The sequence below is a fragment of the Schistocerca piceifrons genome, chromosome 1 (genome assembly GCF_021461385.2).
Source record: "Schistocerca piceifrons isolate TAMUIC-IGC-003096 chromosome 1, iqSchPice1.1, whole genome shotgun sequence".
In the NCBI taxonomy this organism is placed as follows: domain Eukaryota; kingdom Metazoa; phylum Arthropoda; class Insecta; order Orthoptera; family Acrididae; genus Schistocerca; species Schistocerca piceifrons.
Window position 1 is genome coordinate 709123203 of NC_060138.1, and position 20258 is coordinate 709143460.

Consider the following 20258-nt stretch of genomic DNA (forward strand, 5'->3'; position numbering starts at 1 on the left):
TTGGAGTTCTGTCAAAGGAATGGCTTGCTGGTTGAGAACTCTTGGTTCAGGAAAAGAGAGAGCCACAACATTACCTGGTACAGTCAAGACTTAAAGAGAAAGTTGATCTGACTACTTCCTGTATGATAGTGAGATGAATGGTAATACCATCAGAGGCCTTAAATAGTGACCACTGTTTGCTGGTAATATACTTGAGAGGGACTAAGCATAATAAAGAGACAGAAAACCAGGAAAGACGTATAATGGTATGGGAGTTGAAGGAGGAAGAAAGCAGGCTACAGTACCTACGAGTAGTAAAGGAACGCATTCCAAAGGATGAACCAAAAATGGTTGAAAAGGAATGGGGTAGACTAAAGGGAATATTAGTAAGTGTGGTTGAAACAATATGTGAGAGTACAAGCAACAAAAAGAGATGGTGGGATAATAAAACAAGGATATAGTACAGATGAAGAATAGAGCCTTTAGGGTACGGTTTCAGAAGAGAACAGTAGAGACAAGAGAAGCGTGTCAAGCAAGAAAGAATGAATCAAAAAGAGTGAGTGGCAGAGGAGAAGAAAGTGGATGAACCAGTGGACCAGAATGATGGAGGGGGATAGTAAAGGTTCAAAAAAGGTGTTATATGGGATGATTAAAAGTAAGAGGAAGAACAGTATGACAGATTATGCCTGAATGGTGAACAAAAGTGGCCAAGACGCAGAGAATAAGGAGGAACTCAAGAATGTGTGGAAGGAGTATTTTGAAGAACTCCTGAACTCGAATGGAGACCTGGATGAGGAGGTACAAGCCGAGGAGAAAAAAGAGGAGGGACAGCAAATAGAAAAAGACCTTACATGGCGAGAAGTGGCAGAGGCATTGGGCAGATCTGGATGAGCTAAGTGTAGAGATGGTGAGAGCAGCAGGAGAATTGGGGATACAATGGCTATATTGAGTTATGAAAATTGTGTGGAGACTGAAGATGATCACAGAAGACTGGAGGAAGGGAATGGGTATGGGTATGGGTATGGGTATGGGTATGGGTATGGGTATGAACAGTCTTTAAGAAAGGAAATAAAAAAGAGTGCAAGAACTACCAAGGGATAACATTTATGAGTCATTGTGCAAAGACTTTTGAAAAAACTTTGGGAGCTTGAAGTCGGGAAAAATTAGAAGGAAGGATGAGAGAAGAGCAACATGGCTTCAGAGCAAGAAGATCCATGGTGGATCTAATTTTTTCTGTAAGACAACTGTAGGAACAGCATTATGAATATGGAATAGGTCTACTAATTACCTTTCTGGACATTGAAAAAGCATATGATAGTGTACATAGAAGCAAAGTGTGGAAAGCCCTGGAGAACAGAGGAGTAGCAAAACAGATTATTTGGAGGATAAGGAAAATGTACCATGAAAGTGTGAGCTGTGTGAAAGTGGGAGGAGAGAGATTAGATTGGATTGAACAGAAGAATAGATTGAGACATGGAAGTGCACTTTCACCATTACTCTTCATTGTAGTGATGGATGATGTATTGAGTACAGTGGCACAAGTTATTGGTGAAGGAAAGATGAAAGCTATGTTTTTGCAGGTGATCTGATGATTTGGGGGAATAAGGAGGAGGAAGTACAAGAGCAGCTGGACGTAGGGGAACGAACAGTGCAAGCATATGGGATGAAATTTAGTATAAGTAAGAGTGAGATGATTATCAACAAGAATGAAGAAGAGAGGAACAACTGGAATAACAGTTGGTGGGGAATGATTGAGGAGAGAGGAGAGTTTCAAGTACCTAGGAAGCCTGATACAATAAAATGGAAAAAATGACAGAGAAATAAATGAGCGGAAGATAAAAGCAGAAGCATTTCAGAAGAGTGTCGAAAGCCTGATATGAAGCAAGGATGTACCCCAAATCAGTAAAAAGGTTATATACTGGTCATACTATGCCCCAATCCTGACATATGCATCCAAAACCTGGGTTATGAAAGTAAGAGAGAAAAGCAAAATACAAGCTAGTGAGATGAAATTCTTGAGGAACAGTACTGGAGTGATAAAGATAGACAGGTTAAGAAATGAGAGGATCAGAGAGTTAATGAAGGTGGAACCATTACAGAACAAGATTGAGAAATCAAGGCTGAGATGGTATGGGCATGTTAAGCAAATTGAGGAGAAGAGGATACCCAGGAATATACATAAGATGAAACTGGAAGGAAAGAGATCAAGAGGAAGACCGAGAGGCAGGTGGCTGATAGGAGTGGAGGAATGTGTCCAGAAGAAAGGAGAAGACTGGACCAAGATGAAGACAGAGAGATGGTGGCAAGACAGAAGACAATGGAGAGGCTTATGTTCCAAACAGACACGGCCAGAGGCTGAAAACTGTCCAAGATGATGATGATTCCTCGCATGGCATCCAACAACTCTGTCAGTCAATGCCAAACTGAATAACTGCTTCATAACAACCAGAGGTGGACCAATGTGTTACTGACTTTCTCAGTTTGTGGAGCTCTTCCTCTTGAATAAATAATCCAAACAATTATAAAGCCTACAGTTGATAATCATGCAAATAAGAACAGTGTAACAAGTTCCAGGTAAGTTCATACATGACTAATATTTCTGTGGAAGTCTGTTACCAGTATTCGTACAATGAACATATCTGTATGACTCATGCCAAGTGTTAAGATCAAGCGTTGATGTGTATTATCTTACACTAAATGATTTGAGTCAGTCAGTGAATAACATTGATTCAGGTCCTGTTATTATGAACCTCTGTGTATTGGTAGCACATATCTGGAAATCTGATATGTTGACTGACTGTGTGAACTAAAACCAGTGTTGTGGCATTTTTCTGTTAGCACTTGGTTGTAAATGCATACTGTGAATAGTTGGACACTGTCATACTGATGAGTAAGATTTTGGAAGTTTCCACCTGCGAATAACATTTTATGTGAGGGCTGCAACTAGTCATCTTATTGTCAATAGTGACAATAAATGTGGAACAAGCCAAATTAATTAAAAGTTGTGTTGTGTACATTATTGGAGAAGTCACCATAAAACCACTTTAGAGAAATTCAATGATCTCCAATCAATGAGACACCAAGAAAAAACTAGAAACCACTAATAGGTACATTCCAACATATGAAAGCACGTCTTTTCGTATATAGTATCTGTTTCCTCCATGTTTATGAAACTCAGTATAATACTATTAAAACAAAATGAGTTTATTATTGATTATCAATGGTATTTCTTGTGAAGACCTACTCCTACTTAATTCTTTCACATTTGTTAAAATGTGCTTAATTTTTCCCCTGTTTTTCATAATTTACATGTTTTCCTCATCTAATATGATTAACACATTTAAAATTTGGAAATGCTTACTCCAGTTTGAGATTTTGATAACTCTCTCTTATTACAGATGTGTTCTGGGATTAATTCATCTGAATATGTTTATCAGTCACTAGCTCCATTTGTGACTGAAATGAAATTAGAAGAAATTTTATGGGATCTAGGATCTGCCCGTTCTGAAACGTTTGCATCCCAGTGGTATGAGACTGTATCAAATACTGTGGAACGCACATCTGAATCAGCACAGCAGAAAGTTCTACATCAGCTTGACTCCATAACAGAACGGGTATGTGAATATTGTGCACTTTTTCTGTAAATGACTATAAATGATTGTCATTTGATGGCCACTCCAAATAAGAAGAGCTACAGTGTATTTTGAATAGATGAAAACTGTGTGTTGCACAGAGACATGAACTTGGACATTTGTAAGGTAAGTGATGAGGTACTAGCAGAAATAGAGCTCTGAATGCAGATCGTGAGCTATGCTTGAGTAACACAGTCAGTAAAGCATTTGTGCAGAAGGCAAAGGTATTGAATTAGAGACACAGTCTGGCATACAGTTTTAATCTGTCAGAAAGTTTCATATCAGCACACACTCTGCTGAATAGTTAAACTTTCTTCATTTTCAATTCCACTGTTTAACAAGATGATACTGTTATTTCCCATCTTAATTTCACAGTAGAATATTACTAATAACCATAATAATAATTATGAATTAGAATAATTTTCCAAGAACAACACATAGAAACATTTATTACATTATTCAAAATTCCAGGATGTAACAATATTATGGGAAGGAAGTTGCTACTCACTATATAGCGGATATGCCGAGTCACAGATTGGCACAACAAAAAGACTGTCACAAAAAAAGCTTTCATCTAGTAAGACCTTAATCGAAAATAGATCACACACACACACACACACACACACAAATCATCCTCTGTGGCTAAGCCAATGCTATTTGTGAGTGATTTTCAGAGCAGAAAGGTCTGATGGTGGCACAAATGTAGCAGGGGTGGGCAAGGCTTCTGGAGAGCAGATAGAGTCAGTGTCCAACAGTTTAAAAAAAAGTTGATTTATTAGAATTATGAGCCATTCAAGTCTTCCCTCGAGAAAAAGGGGAAGGCATGAAATGGAAAAAAATGAGAAATGTACAACTGCTGAATAGTAATAAATGTTGCTACATCTCTCCATTATAAGAGAACCAAGGTAGAAGAGTTTACTGGTACTAGTGGCACCAATAACGAGCAATTAGTACATAGTGAGATCTAAAATATCAACTTCAATTGTGACTTTGTTTATTTTTTATTTGGGAGAATTATATTCCCATCTTCAGATGAACAAATTTACTGAAACGAGGCAGGAAATGTAGTACATGAAGGAACTGATGGTGCCAAGAAATATTAATAGTGCTAAATTGGCAATAAATTAATAGTACTAATGCTGTATGATTGGATATATGATAATGCTTGGTGGAAAAAAATATTCTTAAAAATGGTTTCCTCTTTATTGTTGTTCACTCTTTTGGATTACAGTTGTATTGAATATTGTTGTTAATACCATACTAGTATTTGTAGCAGCTCAGTTGCGGATGTTCTGTTAACAAATCCTATCTAATCATTACACAGATTATTAAAGACCAAAGATAATTTTGAAATAAATGGGAGAGTGAAAACAGACTCAAAAGATAAAGACATGGAGAAGAAAAGAGAGAGAAAAGAGAGGGGGGGGGAGATTATGGAAAAGAGGGTATGAGGGACTGGAAAATAGATAACGCAAAATGCAGCTAAAGACAGAAAGAAAGAAACTGAGCAAATGTATAATATTTGTGAAACCATCAGCACGTTCCACATCAAAACAAATTATTGTAAATGTGATCCATGGAACATTCAAATAACTAAAGTGACCTAAACCTCTCACTTTTATTAGAAAGTGTTGCCACATTTTATGAACAACAGAAGGATAGTACATTTCTATATAAGGAGTTTGTAAAACAAAGGAGTATCCTTGAAATAAAGTACCACTTCTTTTCCTCTCAGTATTTCTTTATCTGTTCCCTAACTTTCTTCTTCCATTCTGACATCCATCCTGTAGCCTGATGTTGATTACAGCTCTGGATTTTGTTCTGTCTTTGCGATTTCTACATACACGCTAATTTCCTTCAGATTTTCACAAGTTTCTGTTAGCCAACAACTTTGGTTATTTATCAGTAAATCTAAGTTCAGAATTTTCTGATGCATTGGTGCTATCCATCCTATGTAAGTGACCTTGACTTATTAGTTGCCATTTCCTGATTGTATCTGCGATGTTTGCATATAGCTTGATAAATTTTGTTTCGCCCTAATTCTGTTTTGGCATTTTGGTTCTGTGATTCTCCTAAGAAACTACCTGTCTTATTTTTCAACTTCCTGTCTTACTTCTCAACATTTTTTATGTGATACCAACCAGCAATTATCATAGTTTCAGGTGTGTAAAGTTCTTCTGTTTTAACAACTGTGTTATAAGTTTGTTCCTAGTTTTGCATTAGAAATGATCACGTAGACTCATTAACTTAAGGAATAGCTTGACAGAAAAGGTGTAAAACATGAAGTGGTTGACTTCTGAATAAAGGTACTATCTACACCATGAAAGCCTACTTACAAAACTTCAAGAAACTTAAGTAAGAAATCTAGGAATATATTACAGCACCATACATGGGGACTTTGTAAACAAGATTTCACTAATTACAGTGGTCACAGAGGCAGGTAAGAAATCATTATCCATATACAAATAGAAAGGGAAGAAACTCTTAATATGTGGTACAGTAGAAAGTAATGTCTCTCATGCACTTCAAAGTAGTTTGCAGAGTGTGGATGTAAATGGATACAAAGGTAGGTAGGTAGAAGAAGACAGTGGGGAGGAAAATGGGCAGGGAATGAATATAAATTAAGATCAGGTGGATTTGGTACTATGAAACTGCAGTGATGCATTCACATACTTTCAAAAGGCCGCACGTGCGGCAGTGCTATGTGGTTTGCACATGTGTGTGTGTGTGTGTGTGTGTGTGTGTGTGTGTGTGTGTGTGTGTGCAGGAGGGAGAGATCACCATCAGAGCCTGCCACAGGCACCAGTCTATTTAAGACTAGCCACGTTACGCTCAGCCTCAGTTCTCTATGTGTGTTGCTGCAGCTCTTTGTGTGCATAATGATTCCTGCTGAATGTTACTTAAATACTGTGTTCAAGTTGTTTATGCTTCCATGGAATAAATTTGTATTCAGTCTACTGGTAATGCTCTACTTATACCTAATTAAAACATGATTGGCGGTGACTGTGGTCCGGATAAATTTCTACCCTGGCTGGTCCTCTGTTTATCCTCACAATGGCTGATGGTGGATCAGAGGGTATTTTACATCAGTTGTTCAAACAGCAAGAACCATTCACAATGGTATTTCACCACAATGACAGGCACTGGACAATCAAACTCAGATAGTTCAGTCATTGGTTTCTGCGTTGTCTAGTTGGCATGCTCCTCACTCTATGTCACCTGCTGTTTTGCCCTCATGGTTTATCCACCTCCCTTTTCTATATACAATGAGTCTGCTGAGGAATGGGATGCAAGTGAGAAATGTCTGTGACAATACTTTCAAGCTTTTAGGATTACTGACAATATTTTATGTCATGCCTTGTTCCTTTCATGGATGTCACCAAGAATACATCAAGTCCTACATCAGCTCACCCCTTTGCAGGATGCATCTTCTTTAACATTTGACCAAATGTGTGAACTTCTTTCAAAATACTACTCTAAGCAGACCCATGTTGTTGCATCCCCCGTTGAGTTTTACCACTGTGGCAACCAACCACATTCACCCCATTTAGCATGGACAGCTGAACTTGATGGGTTAAGTCATTGTTGTCATTTTGTGTCTGATGTGCATAAAGTGCCATATGCTGATCAGATGGTGGAAGATGCTATCATTTGTTTAGCTCTGGATTGGGAGTTGTGAGAGCATGCCTTCCAGCGTGTAAATCCATTCCTCTATGAGGCTTTTGCTATTACACAGTCATTTGAGGTGTTGCAAGCTTCAAGTGACCAAAGTTAGTCATGGTGTGACCAAAGTGAGTCATGGTGTGAGGTGTGAGCAATACAACCTTCTCCTCCACACCAAGCTACAGATGGTTTGCAGGGGGAAGACATAGTCATGGCACCCAGCCTTGCTCCCAGCAGTTGGTGCACCACCAAAGTAAACAGTCCAGTAAACAGCAATGTATGTGTTCAATGCTCCATCCTGCTCTTATTGTTTCATTAACCAAGAGCATGACTGCCCAAACCACTGGGCTACCTGTCATAATTGCAGCAAAGAAGGTCACATTGTCTCTGTTTGTAATGCATAAATTCAGCACAACAATCCTGATGCAGATATCTAATTCTGATGCTTTGTCCCACCTGCCAGCTGGTCCAAACCCAGGATTTCTTCAGTATGAATTGGTTTGTTTCCACATCGATGTTGTCATATAGCAGACAATTGATAGTTTTTTATGTAACTAACACATTGATTGTGAAGGCTGTAGCTTTGGTAGCTTTAGATTCTGTTCTGTGGAAGGTCATAATATTTGTACAACATGGTTGGTTGGATACACCACCTACTAGTGTGTCTGACCCCTTCCATAATTATTACATCTTTTGATATTGATTCTCTGTTGTCAGTGATGATCAGCTTTTAGACATAGATAATGTAGCCCCTTGGGTAGTGATCCCCTCAGTGCTTCGTTCAGAGGTTCTCCATTTATTACATGCAATTCATTGTGGTGTATCACACACAAGAGCATTGGCCTGGCTTGGGCAGTGACATTACCCACCTGGTTGCCTCCTGTTCACATTATGTGATGCACCAAGCAGATCCCTGGGCATCGTTTTCTCCTTGGCTCATGCTGTTGCCTGCATGGGACTGTATACATGTGGATTTCGCTGGCCTCTTTCTCAGTGTTTATTGGCTGTTGGTCATTGATCCATATTCTTATTTTCCAAATGTTGTTTGCTGTTTTTCCACATCCACAAGTGCCACTATTGCAACCTTGTCCAAAGTTTTGTCACTCAAAGGATTGCCCACGACATTTGTGTCCAACAATGGTCCCCAATTTTCATTTCAAGAGTAGGTGGCATTTTGTGATTCCCATGGTACCCATCACATTCTTGCCTCCCTGATCCATTCACAATCCAACGGTGAGGCAGAATGCCTAGTGCAAACATTCCAAACTCAGATGAGAAAGTATCTTGCCAACTATTTGTCTGACATTGCCTTAGATAGGTTTCTCTCTTCATACCATTTAACACCGTTTGCCGCGAGGAGCCTAGCAGAGCTACTCCACAGGTGCCAGCTGATGATACTGCTACATCTCTTGTGTCCTTACCTGGACATAAACCCATGCAGCTACCATGCCTCTTCTGGCTGTGTGTGGCTGTCTGGGCATGCAGTTTCAGACATCGCCCTAAACTGATTCCAGCTGTCATCCCCAGATACGAGGGGCAGTGTCTCTGCAATATCTGCACAGAGGGTGGCCTCTGCTTGAGGCATCATAATCAGCTTTGCCTTCATGTGGACAGGCCAGTGATGTCACACCATCACCTACAAGTCTGACCACATTTGCCATCACACCACCTGCTGCTGCCACTGGTTCTCCCCTCCCACAGGGCCGAGGGCTTCCACTCTCGGTGGTCAACCCAGCAGTTCCTCTCTTTTTTCCAGCACTGTTGTCAGGAATTTCATCACCCATTCCTGAGCAACCACTGATATCAGTATCATCAGCACCATGAGCACCGTGACAATAACTGATGCCCTAGGTTAACATGGAAACAACCCCAGCGTTGCTGGTGTTGCCATGTGATGTGACATGGGAAGGTGGTTGCAGAATGTGTCCACACTCAAAGCTCTTCAGACCATATTCCGCCTTAGCCAGAGCTCAGCAGATGAGGAGGACAGCACAGACATCTCAAGAATCCATTGTCTCCCTAAGAGCGGAGGACTGCAGTAGTGATGTGTGGATGTACTTTCAAAAGGCCACATAAGCGGCAATGCTATATCATCCACAGAGGGTAGCTCAGACTTGTGTTTGTGTTGTGTGTGTGTGTGTGTGTGTGTGTGTGTGTGTGAGAGAGAGAGAGAGAGAGAGAGAGAGAGAGAGAGAGAGAGAGCCTCCAGTCCTCCAGTCTATTTAAGGCTGTCCAAGCTATACTAGGCCTCAGATCACTATGTGTATTGCTATATCTCTTTGTGTACATAATTTGTTCCTACTGAGTTTTATTAAATACTGTGTTCAAGTTGTTAAAGCTTCCATGGAATAAAGTTGTATTCAGTCTACTGGTCATGTTGTAGTTACACCTAATTACAACAGGAATATTTAACAATGAGATTATTCACAGAGGTTAGAATTGTTGATGAAAGATAAGTAAGGATAGTTGGTGTCTCACAGGGCTTGAAAAAATTATGATTGATTTTTTGTCAATGGTAGTTTTTTAACACACCCTTCTTTGAAACTGTAAAATGGATAACATCTTCTTTGATAGTGTGTCATTTGACTTAGATGTAGAACACAATTTTTATGGTGGCTTCATCAGCTCAGAGGATCATAATAGAAGCATCACTTTTCACAAATAATGGGTGGGTGAGCCATTATATATTTCCACTTACTGAAGGTAAAACTATGTCACATCTTGTATCTTGTGTCTTAAGTTGATATTTACCTTTATTGTCTTTTCATATGGTAGCACACGTTGTACTTGTAATATATGCGGGGCTGGGCCCAATCATATTCAGCCACCACACTCATGGATGTGCATCATGGGCCATGTACTGCCCATGCTTTACCTAAGGAGGTTGTTTTGTTGACAGAAGATTTCCTGTGCTGTTTATCTCCAAGCCTCCTGCAGCCATCACAACATCTGGGGCCAAAAGCCACACTGGTATGTGGCACACTGGTCATGGTAATCAGCATTACAGTTACAGGTATCTATTTGTGTCCACGTGGTCATGTGTCCATGTGACAATGTGCCTGTATTCCTCTGCTGATTGGTATTTAGATCACCATTCAGTCCCTCAACAGCCAGTTTGGCACTGGGCTCCAGGCCAACTATCTGCTGCCTTGAATCTGCACTTTGGACCACAATGACTGCCACTGCTACTACCCATCAGACAGTGCTGTCCATCCTTCACTGAGATCATCAGCTACTGGACATCTGTCAGCTGCTCCTTTGCATGGACCTGTGTCTCTATGGTCCATGAGCTTATAGCCTCATGGGGCAGTGCCGCTAATTATTCACAGTGCCTCCCAACTCATAACCACTAATGATAATTATGGACTTTATCATAGTGAGCACCTGCCGCACATCATTGTGATGAACTTTTCAGTTGTACTCATGTGTGGCCGTTAATACTGAACTGAGTTAAGTCCAAGTTAATAAACAAAAGAGTTGTTATAGCAATATATGAATTCAATCTCTATCAATTACACTGATTGGCAAAGGCTATAACACTGGTGATGAGAATGATGGTTTTGTGACACAGTACTATTCCCTTGTCTGCTGTATAGTACAGTGATGATGGGAGTGACTCTCTAAGGTGAGACACTCGTAATTCACAAGGATTCACAGTATAGCACTTATTCATAATTTGCCCACTCCAATAGCTGTCCAAGGTTTGCTGGCTGCAGCACCATCTCCTGGTCTATCCATGATCTGGTCACTGCCCTCCTTCATGTTGAGCCCAACATTGCCATGCCATGTCGTATTTCACGTGGACGATGCAGCTGTTGCCGGCCTTGTTCTTGAGAGTGGTGGTGCCTGGAAAGGGCATGGATGCAGAGGCCACTTCTTCGCATGTGTTTCAGGGTTTCTGATGTGTCTGGTTCGTCATCTTGATGGGACATCGTGTTAATGATATTTTGTTGTGACTGTCTGTAGGCAAATCCTACCACAGTGTGAGGGTATCCATCCATGTACCAGACAGGGACCATTCCATTCTTCAATTCTGTACTGTGTTAAATTGCATGCTTGTCTTGATTTCAGTAGGTGTTCGTTTTTTGCAATTAATGTTCAGATTTCTCAGTAGATGTAAGTTGTTCGCAATGTTTTGTTTTGAGTATATTTTAGGTGTCCTTTCATTTGTTAATCAATGCACATTTTCTTGCTTGATGTTGCTGGTCAGCATTGTTTTCAGTTTCTTAGAGTATCCTCTTCTTTCTGTGTACCATGTATGTTCAATTGCTGGAGGCATCATTGCCTTAATATGCCTTCCCCTTCCACGGTCAGGCAATTCTGGACCTGCTGTGAAGCATTTCCCTGTTCAATTAGGTTCTACAGGCTTTCTTACAGTGATCAGGACCAGAATTTGGACGCTTGCACCAGGAATTCGTGTTTAACAGGCTTGGCCACATTCCACTGAGTTTGTTGGAATGTCATCATACCATGTGGCACACTGATTTTTGTTCACAGAATTATCTGATGGAAGTCCCTCTGGTATCAGCCCCAGTGCTTACTCATGAAACCATCATCAGACACTGATCCACCTGTCATCAGCCCTTTTGGTGTCAATCAAGTCATCACTGTACTGGTCACAGCCAGCCGTCCTGTCTTCACGATCCCTGTTGATGCTAATGCTTGCTCTCTTGCTGGCCCTGTCACAGCCATCACAATGCCATTCTCAGCCATCACTGCTACTGCTAGCACCACCGCATCTGTGGCCATCTTGTTGGCCAGCCCAACTGTCCCCACTCATGCTGCTGCGGCCATCCACACTGCCGCTTTGGCAGTCCCCACCAGCACAGTCATGCCCGATTCTCTTGGCACTCTTCCTGGCCATCACCTCTCCTGCCTCCCCTGTGGCTGTCCTGCAGACAGTCCAGCTGGCACTGCAGATCCCATCATGTGTTCTTTTGGGCCATGAGCTGCATCTTCTTGGAGACTCCACCACCAACCCCACCTGCTCCCACCTTTCCCTGTCACACACACCACCTACAGCAAACAATTGTCATTCCCGTATGTGGAAATGGTATGCTTTTTTCTTTGGGGTAATTTCTTTTTGTCCATTACTGGTCCAGTTCTGTATATTCCCAGAATTTTTGCTGAACTTTTGAGTCTTTTTCGGCATAATACTTAACAACAAATTGTTTATCCATTATCCTGTTGTTTCATTTAAGTCATGGTGCATGTCCTTATGATGTTGCGCTTCTGTGAGATGGCTGCACAATCACTCTTAAGCAGGGAGGAGTGTAGTATAAGCAGGCATAGACCTATGCATATTCAGCTATCACACTCATGGACATGCTTCATGTGTCAGGCATGGCCTCTGCTTTACCTTGGGATGTTGTTTATCAACAGAATATTTGCTAGGCCATTTACTGCCAAACCTCTTGCATATGCCACAGCATCTGAAGCCACAGGCCATGCTAATACGTGGTACGCAGGTCGAGGTAATCAGTTCTGCAGCCGCAAGCGTCTATTTATTTCAGCACTGTCACATGTCCACATGACTATGCACCTGTATTCCTCTGCTGATGGATACTTAGGTTGCTGCTCAGCCCCTTGATAGCCAGTTCCATTCTGTGCTCCAGACTGACCATCAGCAGCTTCGAGTCTAAGATTCCATACACACCTGCTGCTGCTGCTGCTACCCGTTAGACAGTGCTGTCTCATATCTTTGCTGGGATCATCATCCACTATATGTTCATCAACCCCTTCCATGCATGGATCTGCATCTTGATGGACCACAAACTCACAGCCTTGTGGTGCAGTACTGCTGATCATCTATGGTACCTTCTAATTCATCATCACTAACAATGATTGTGGACTTCGTCAGAGTGGGTACTCACTAGACATCGTCATGATGGACTTTTCAGATGTACTCATGTTGGCCCTTCATCCTATGAAACCATAATGACTTTAATCAAAGGTTAATGAACAAAGAGTTGTTACAGCAATGTGTGAATTCATCACTACCAGCCACATCATTTGGCTAAAAATATAATATTATTAGCTTTATAATATGTGAGATCTTCTCACTCTCTGTGCATCTCTCTCTCTACCTATGTATTGGTCTGTCTCTGGTTCCCATCCCCTTCACCTGCCCGTAACTATAAGGCCTGCGTTTACTAGTGAACTTATAATTTAATATCTATTTCGTTTCTCACTGAACAGTGGAAGCTATGATATGTCAACAGGCACAAAAAAGGAAACTTCACTAGCTTCTGAGCAAACTTTTTATGAGCTAGAATACACATACATACTCACATATTCTTGTATGTGCACACACACAAACACACACACACACACACACACACACACACACACACACACACACACACGCACACACGCACACACAGCTATATTGTGCAAGGTCATTATAGCTATATAGGTGTGTGTGTGTGTGTGTGTGTGTGTGTGTGTGTGTGTATGTGTGTGTGTGTGAACTCAAATTCATAAAGGAGTCTGAATGCAAGCGAAGTTTTCATTCATATTTGTGTGCCTTACAATGACTATGCTTCTGCTGTTCAATGAGTTTTTATCTATGCTCCTAAATTATGCATATCTGTCACAAATTTACATACCAGTTTGTGTTATTGATATGTGTAGTAGCCTACAAGATGTCTGACAACACCTATTTTTGTTTTATAGATGGAGCCAACTATAAAAAAGCTTTTATTGGAAGAATCAAAAACACATAAATCACAACACTGTGAAGGATTGGTAGAATACCTATCACAAAACTTTTTGATTATGCATCTGCAACTTCATGTACACCATTTTGAACACATGTTAACATGTGTGTGGAACTGTTCTATAAGCAGCACACGTGGGTTCCTAAATGGAGTGAAAAAGGTATGTTTATCACGATGACTTAAATAAATACAGTACCACCAAATGGCTGCAGTAATGACTTAATACATTGTTTCAGAATTCCAGATGCACTTTCAATAAAAATATAAGTGCAGCACTCCAAAGGTTACAGAGATTTCTAATGGGGCTCGATGAAAGGAAAAAAGTTATATTCACAAGTATTAATGATCTGCTGGCTCCAGAACTGATTCAAGGATCATCTGAATGTATTCATCGGTATCATTTGGAGAGAATGTCTCAGCAGAATTCACTAACTAGCACTGGTCTTGTTGCTGTGAAAATGTGGTTTCTCAACAATGTCCTCAATGTAGAGATTTTAAATGCAAGGGACATTATACTACCACCCAAAAAATCAAATGGTAAGCATTGAAATTTTAAAACACCATTTTACAGCAGAAATGTATAATGTCCTTCCAGAATTTAACTAAATTGATTTCCACATAGAAAATATACATAAAACTTAAAATGCATTTATGAAAAACTGAAGTTCCTTTAACTTACTATATCCCAGTCAGTTTCATTTTTAATGTGTTCTGAGTAGGAAACACAAAGACAGATAAGATACCAATGGCTAGCATCAGCTAAAAGATACACAAACTAGGGACTAAACATGCTTGTTCAATAGTCACATCATATGCCTGTATTATTTGTCATAATGTGTCCATTAATATTCTGCTGATTTTTTTTTCTCAGAAGACTGTTGAAAGTGAAATTTCTAGTTGTGACAGACTGTTGTAGTTCAGTGCACATTTCTGACATTATTAGAGAACTGTGTTTGGTTTGTTGATGCTGGGAAAAGGGATTAAGTAGGAAAACTATTTGCAATCATAGTCCTACAGAGCCACACAGGATTGTATGAAATAAAAATCAACAGTGAGATACTAGGATCAGAGTACTTATGAGTCAGAGAGACTAGGAAAGGGCAAACTGGTAGTAGAAGTAAGGATGAAAAGTACATAGCAGTCAAGAAAAAGGAACTTTCCGGATTGGGAAGGAGCGCTTGGTCCCCGGTATGAGTTCACCAGGAGGACTTGTGGTGAGGTCTGGTGGTGAGGTCCGGTGAACCGACCAGTTTGTGGATGGTTTTTAGGCGGTTTTCCATCTGCCTCGGCACATGCGGGCTGGTTCCCCTACACTATGTTGGTGATCGCTGCACAAAAAAGTTCTCCACGTACGCATACGCCACCATTACTCTATGACACAAACATAGGGGTTACACTCGTTATCTAGAGGAATTTCATGAGTCATACAGTCAATAGCCTTTGAGAGGTCACAAAATATCTCAATGTGGGTGATGATCAGTTATTCAGAGCATTTAATATTTGATTAGTGAAAGCATACATAGCATTTTTTGTTGAAAAGCCTTTCTGAAAACCAAATTGACTTTTTGTTAGTACTTCATTGTTACAAATATGTGGTGCTGTTCTTGAATACATACTTGCTCTAAATGTTCACAAATGTAAAATTTTGCGCTTCACAAAATGAAAATAATGTAGTATCCTATGACTAATACCAATGAGTCACTGTTGGGATCAACCAACTCCTACAATTACCTGGGTGTAACATTTTGTAGAGGTATTAATTGGAATGATCACATAGATTCAGTCGTGGATAAAGCAGGTGGCAGACATTGGTTTATTGGTAGAATAAAGAGGATATGCAATCAGTCTGCAAAGGAGATTGTTTACAAATAAACTTGTGCAACCTGTTCTAGAATATTGCTCAAATGAGTGTAACGCATACCAGATAGAACTAACAGGGGATATTTAACATTTACAGAAAAGCACAAAAGGTCACAGGCTTACTTAATCTGTGGAGAGTATCACAGAGATACTGAAGGAACTGAACTGGAAGATTTTTGTAGATAGACATAAACTATCCTGAGAAGAACGACTTTGAATGATTACTCTAGGAATATGTTAAATCCCCTATGTATCATTCTCAAAAGGTTTATAAGGATAAGATTAGAATAATTAGTGATGTGCAGAGGCATCCAAACAATCATTCTTCCCATGCTCCATATGTGAATGGAACAGGAAGAAACCCTAATAACTGGCACAACAGGATGTACCTTCTGCCATGCATGTCATAGTGGTTTGTAAAGTGTAGAGGTAAATGTAGAAGTAGAACTTGTTGTAACTCAGTGATAAACCTCACTGCAGTGGGCAGCTTTTAATGGTCACTTCTCTGATGTTTTCAATCAGTCATGAGGATGCAAATACATGCAGAGCACAACACCAGTAGGGAGTGCCCATTGCAGTTGATTGTGTACATTCGTGGCCTCAGGATTGATTGAAAATGGCAAAGAAGTGACCATTAACAGCTGTCCACTGTAGTAGCCACATTGTGCTACAGAGTTAATTGTACCAATGTTTGTGCAAATTGTAACATCCTGAAGTAATGTCCAAAATGACTTTAAATTCAGAGAATGCATAGAACAGGGTGCAGAGGAATGATTAAGATTGCTCAGAGACAGTACATGAGTGTGCAGCAGTGCCCTCTTTAGTTTACCTAGAAAGGTCAATGCTCTAGTGTTCTCAGGCACTAAACAGTGATCAAATTAATTGTACCTTTGAAATTGAGTGCTAATCAGCCGATGCCTTCTTAAAATCAAAGGACATAACATAAACGTATGATGAGAGTGAGGCGTAAAGGTGTTGACATACCAGCACACCTCAGAATGTGAGAACAACATGAGACAACTGAAATACCATGCCATAACCATAATGGACCATACTATGTTGTCCAGAGACTTAGTTCAATACAGGAGTATTGGAATTGGCATGGATCTGTTTGCATTGGCTGTTTTACACCATTTGCAGTGGGCTGAACTATAAATGCACATGTCATTGAGACAGCTTTCATTTTTTATAACCTGCTTCAGGCAACTCCAAACGTCATATTTCAGCAAGACAGTGCCCATTCACAAGTAACAGTGAATACGACATCTTCCTCAAAGAATTACAAATATTACTGTTACCTTGGTCCAGATGTTTGCTTTGCATGTTGCTCATCAAATATGTTTGGTACGTGATTCATTACCAACTTGTTTGTCATCGTTCTTCAGAAATTATTGTGGATGACTTGTGGGTACACATACAAGTCACATTACTGGAGATTCTTGGGGAACATATCCAAGACCTCTTTTCTCATGCCGTGATGTTTAAAGACTCTGATTACAGCATGTAGGAGTATTATAACATACTAGATTCTCAGAATCAGAAATTAAGAACATTTTTGTAATCTTAGTCATTTGTATTTTGTAATGTTTCTGATATATATTGAAAATTTAATTTCAATCACATTTATCATGCTTGGTGATGCAATTTTGAAACATGTTATTGTAATGCTCTTTACAGAAACTTTTATAATTGTTTCTCTTTGTTTCAGCAAATTGCAATGCATATATAAAGATGCAACTCCTTCCCAAAGAAAAATATAAGTCTGTTGGGAAGATGAAGACTAAGGTGCAGAAAAATACATTATATCCCATATTTGATGAAACATTCAATGTGTAAGTTTTAATTGGGAGAATGATATAACTCATAATCAAAAAATTTTTACTATGTTTTTTAGCCTCAGTATATGTAAGTGGTACAAGAACTGATTTAACTTCTTTGCAGTTGATCATCAGATGGCATCTTAAAAAAGAAAAAAAGGGGGATAGTAAAATATTTGGGACTTAAATTATAAAATCAGAGTAATTTCCATACTCAGCTACACATGCTAAATATGTTACATAGTAGCTCTCCAAAGCAATACCGAACTGGTCAGCAAAAAGCACTCACAAAGAGAATGTATCTCATTGTGATTGTTGGTACTGAAGGCTATAGTTATCTACATAATAGTATGTAGGAAGTAATTTTTAAATAACAAGTACTGCATCAGAATATCTACAGTATAAAATTGATTAATAGAGATATCCTTCTTCAAAAAATTATGAAGTAATTCAGAAGTATGCATATTGGAAAGTGAATGTAAGAATTCCAAGATTCTGAAAGAGATCATTGTAAGATGTGCATGAAATATGGACCATGGACCTTGCCTTTGTGGGGTGGCATATGTGTCTCAATGACACATATGCCATAGGTGCAGCCACATTGAAGGAATGTCTTTGGAAAGAATGGTTGATATATGCTTTCTGACAAGGATTGGCAGCCTATTTAGCAGTTAACAGCACATCTTGGATGATCTACTGAACTGGCCTTGTAACACTAGCTAAATGACCTTGCTATGCTGGTACTCTGATAGGGCTGAAAGCAAGGGGAAATTACAATCATCATTTTCCTCAGAACACACAATTTTATTGTGTGGGTTAATAATGATGACATTCTCTGATGTAGAATATTCCAGGGATAAAATAGTCCCTCATTCGTATCTCCAAGCAGAGACTACTCAGGAGAATGCTATCATCAGAAAACTGTGGGGTCAGAATGTGGAATTTTAGATACCTTAAACATGCAAGAAGGTTAGAGAACCTGAAAAGAGAAAGAGATAGGTTGAAGTTAGATAGTGGTAATTAGTAAAGTGCAATGGGAGGAGGAACAGGAATTTCTGGTCAAGTCAGTCCATTACCACAAAATCAAATAGTAGGAGTAGGTAATAATGAACAACAAAATGGAATGCAGGTTAACTAGAACAAGCAGTATGAATAACAGATTATCATAGCCAAGGTAGATACAAAACCATGACCCACCACAGCAGTACAATTGTATATGCCTACTTACTCCACAGATGGTGAAGATACTGGAAAAATATCTGAGGAGATAAAAGAAATTTGGAGTATTTTGAAGGAAATGAAAATTTAAGTCTTAAGTAACTCAGAATTGAAAAATAACAGAAAGAAAAATAGTAGAAAAAAGGAATGAATGGGAAGCAACTTGATAGAATTCTCCACAATTCACACTTTAATCATTGCTTATAATCAGTTTAAGAGTTGTGAGGAAAGTTTTTATATGAGGGAGAGATCTGGAAACATTGGACAGTTTCAGATGGATAATATTAGTTATGAAATGCAGAGTAAAGTCAGTGAATCTGGAGACATATAAAATCAAAAAGCTGAAAAATCAGATAGTACTGAGAATTTCAAAGAAAGCATTAAGCAATGACTAATTGAAACATGGGAAAGGAATGCAATGCAATAGGAATGGGTATTTTTTATATGAGGAAGAGATCTCTGGACAGTTTCAGATGGATAATATTAGTTATGAAATGCAGAGTAAAGTCAGTGAATCTGGAGATGTATGAAATTAAAACGTTGAAAAATCAGATAGTCTTGAGAATTTCAAAGAAAGCACTAAGCAATGACTAATTGAAACCTGGGAAAGGAATGCAATGCAATAGGAATCGGTATCTTTGAGAGGTTAAATAGTAAAGTTAGTGCAGTAACAACTGGTCAACAAGACAACACCTAGTGGAAATCATAGGATAATACACACAATGTTAAATTTAGTTGATAAGGGAGAAAATATAAAAATATGGCAAATGAAGCAAGCAAAAAGGTATCTAACATTGACCCAAAATTCCATAGGAATCAAAGAAGACAGGCACCCTTCTCCATATGTGGAACAATGTGGTCTCCTTCATAGCAACTGATTTCCAGGAAGTACTTTCAGATATCCTTTTGGGGCCATAATGATAATGACTGCTTTTGTTGTGAATAAAGATGAAAGTGAGACAGGTCTGACCATGCTTTGCTGCAAGCCATGAACTCTTTCATTTGAAACTACTCTGTTTGCTTGTTAGCATGGACAGATTTCTCTCACATGCAAGTGATTACACAAAATGACAAATATATTAGAATATTTTCCATTCATTTTACTGTCTTGGTCCTTACCAGGAATAGCCATTATGGGCACCATGAAAATGTATTATGGTGGGAAATGCCAATATATATTTACATCATATCCAGTATTATTTCATAATCTTACCTAACAGTGGTCACCATATTGATTAATCGCTAATAAGTAAACTTGGCAAATATAAAATTTCACAATAACCTCTCTCTACTGCACTTTCAGTAGCAAATTTTATTCATGAGTGTATACCTTGAAGCACAGCTTGGTCTTCAGGGTTTCAATTAGCTAC

The 20258-nt window shown here is 39.3% G+C and overlaps 1 protein-coding gene across 1 annotated transcript in view; it reads left to right on the forward strand.

Annotated features, from left to right (window-relative positions):
- Positions 1-20258, forward strand: part of LOC124710804 (protein unc-13 homolog 4B-like) — a 145083-nt gene that overhangs the window by 101023 nt on the left and 23802 nt on the right. Inside the window, exons 7-10 of the mRNA XM_047240954.1 lie at positions 3378-3593; positions 13950-14153; positions 14230-14530; positions 17562-17685. Coding sequence (XP_047096910.1) covers positions 3378-3593; positions 13950-14153; positions 14230-14530; positions 17562-17685 — 845 coding nt within the window. The remainder of the gene's footprint in view (positions 1-3377; positions 3594-13949; positions 14154-14229; positions 14531-17561; positions 17686-20258) is intronic.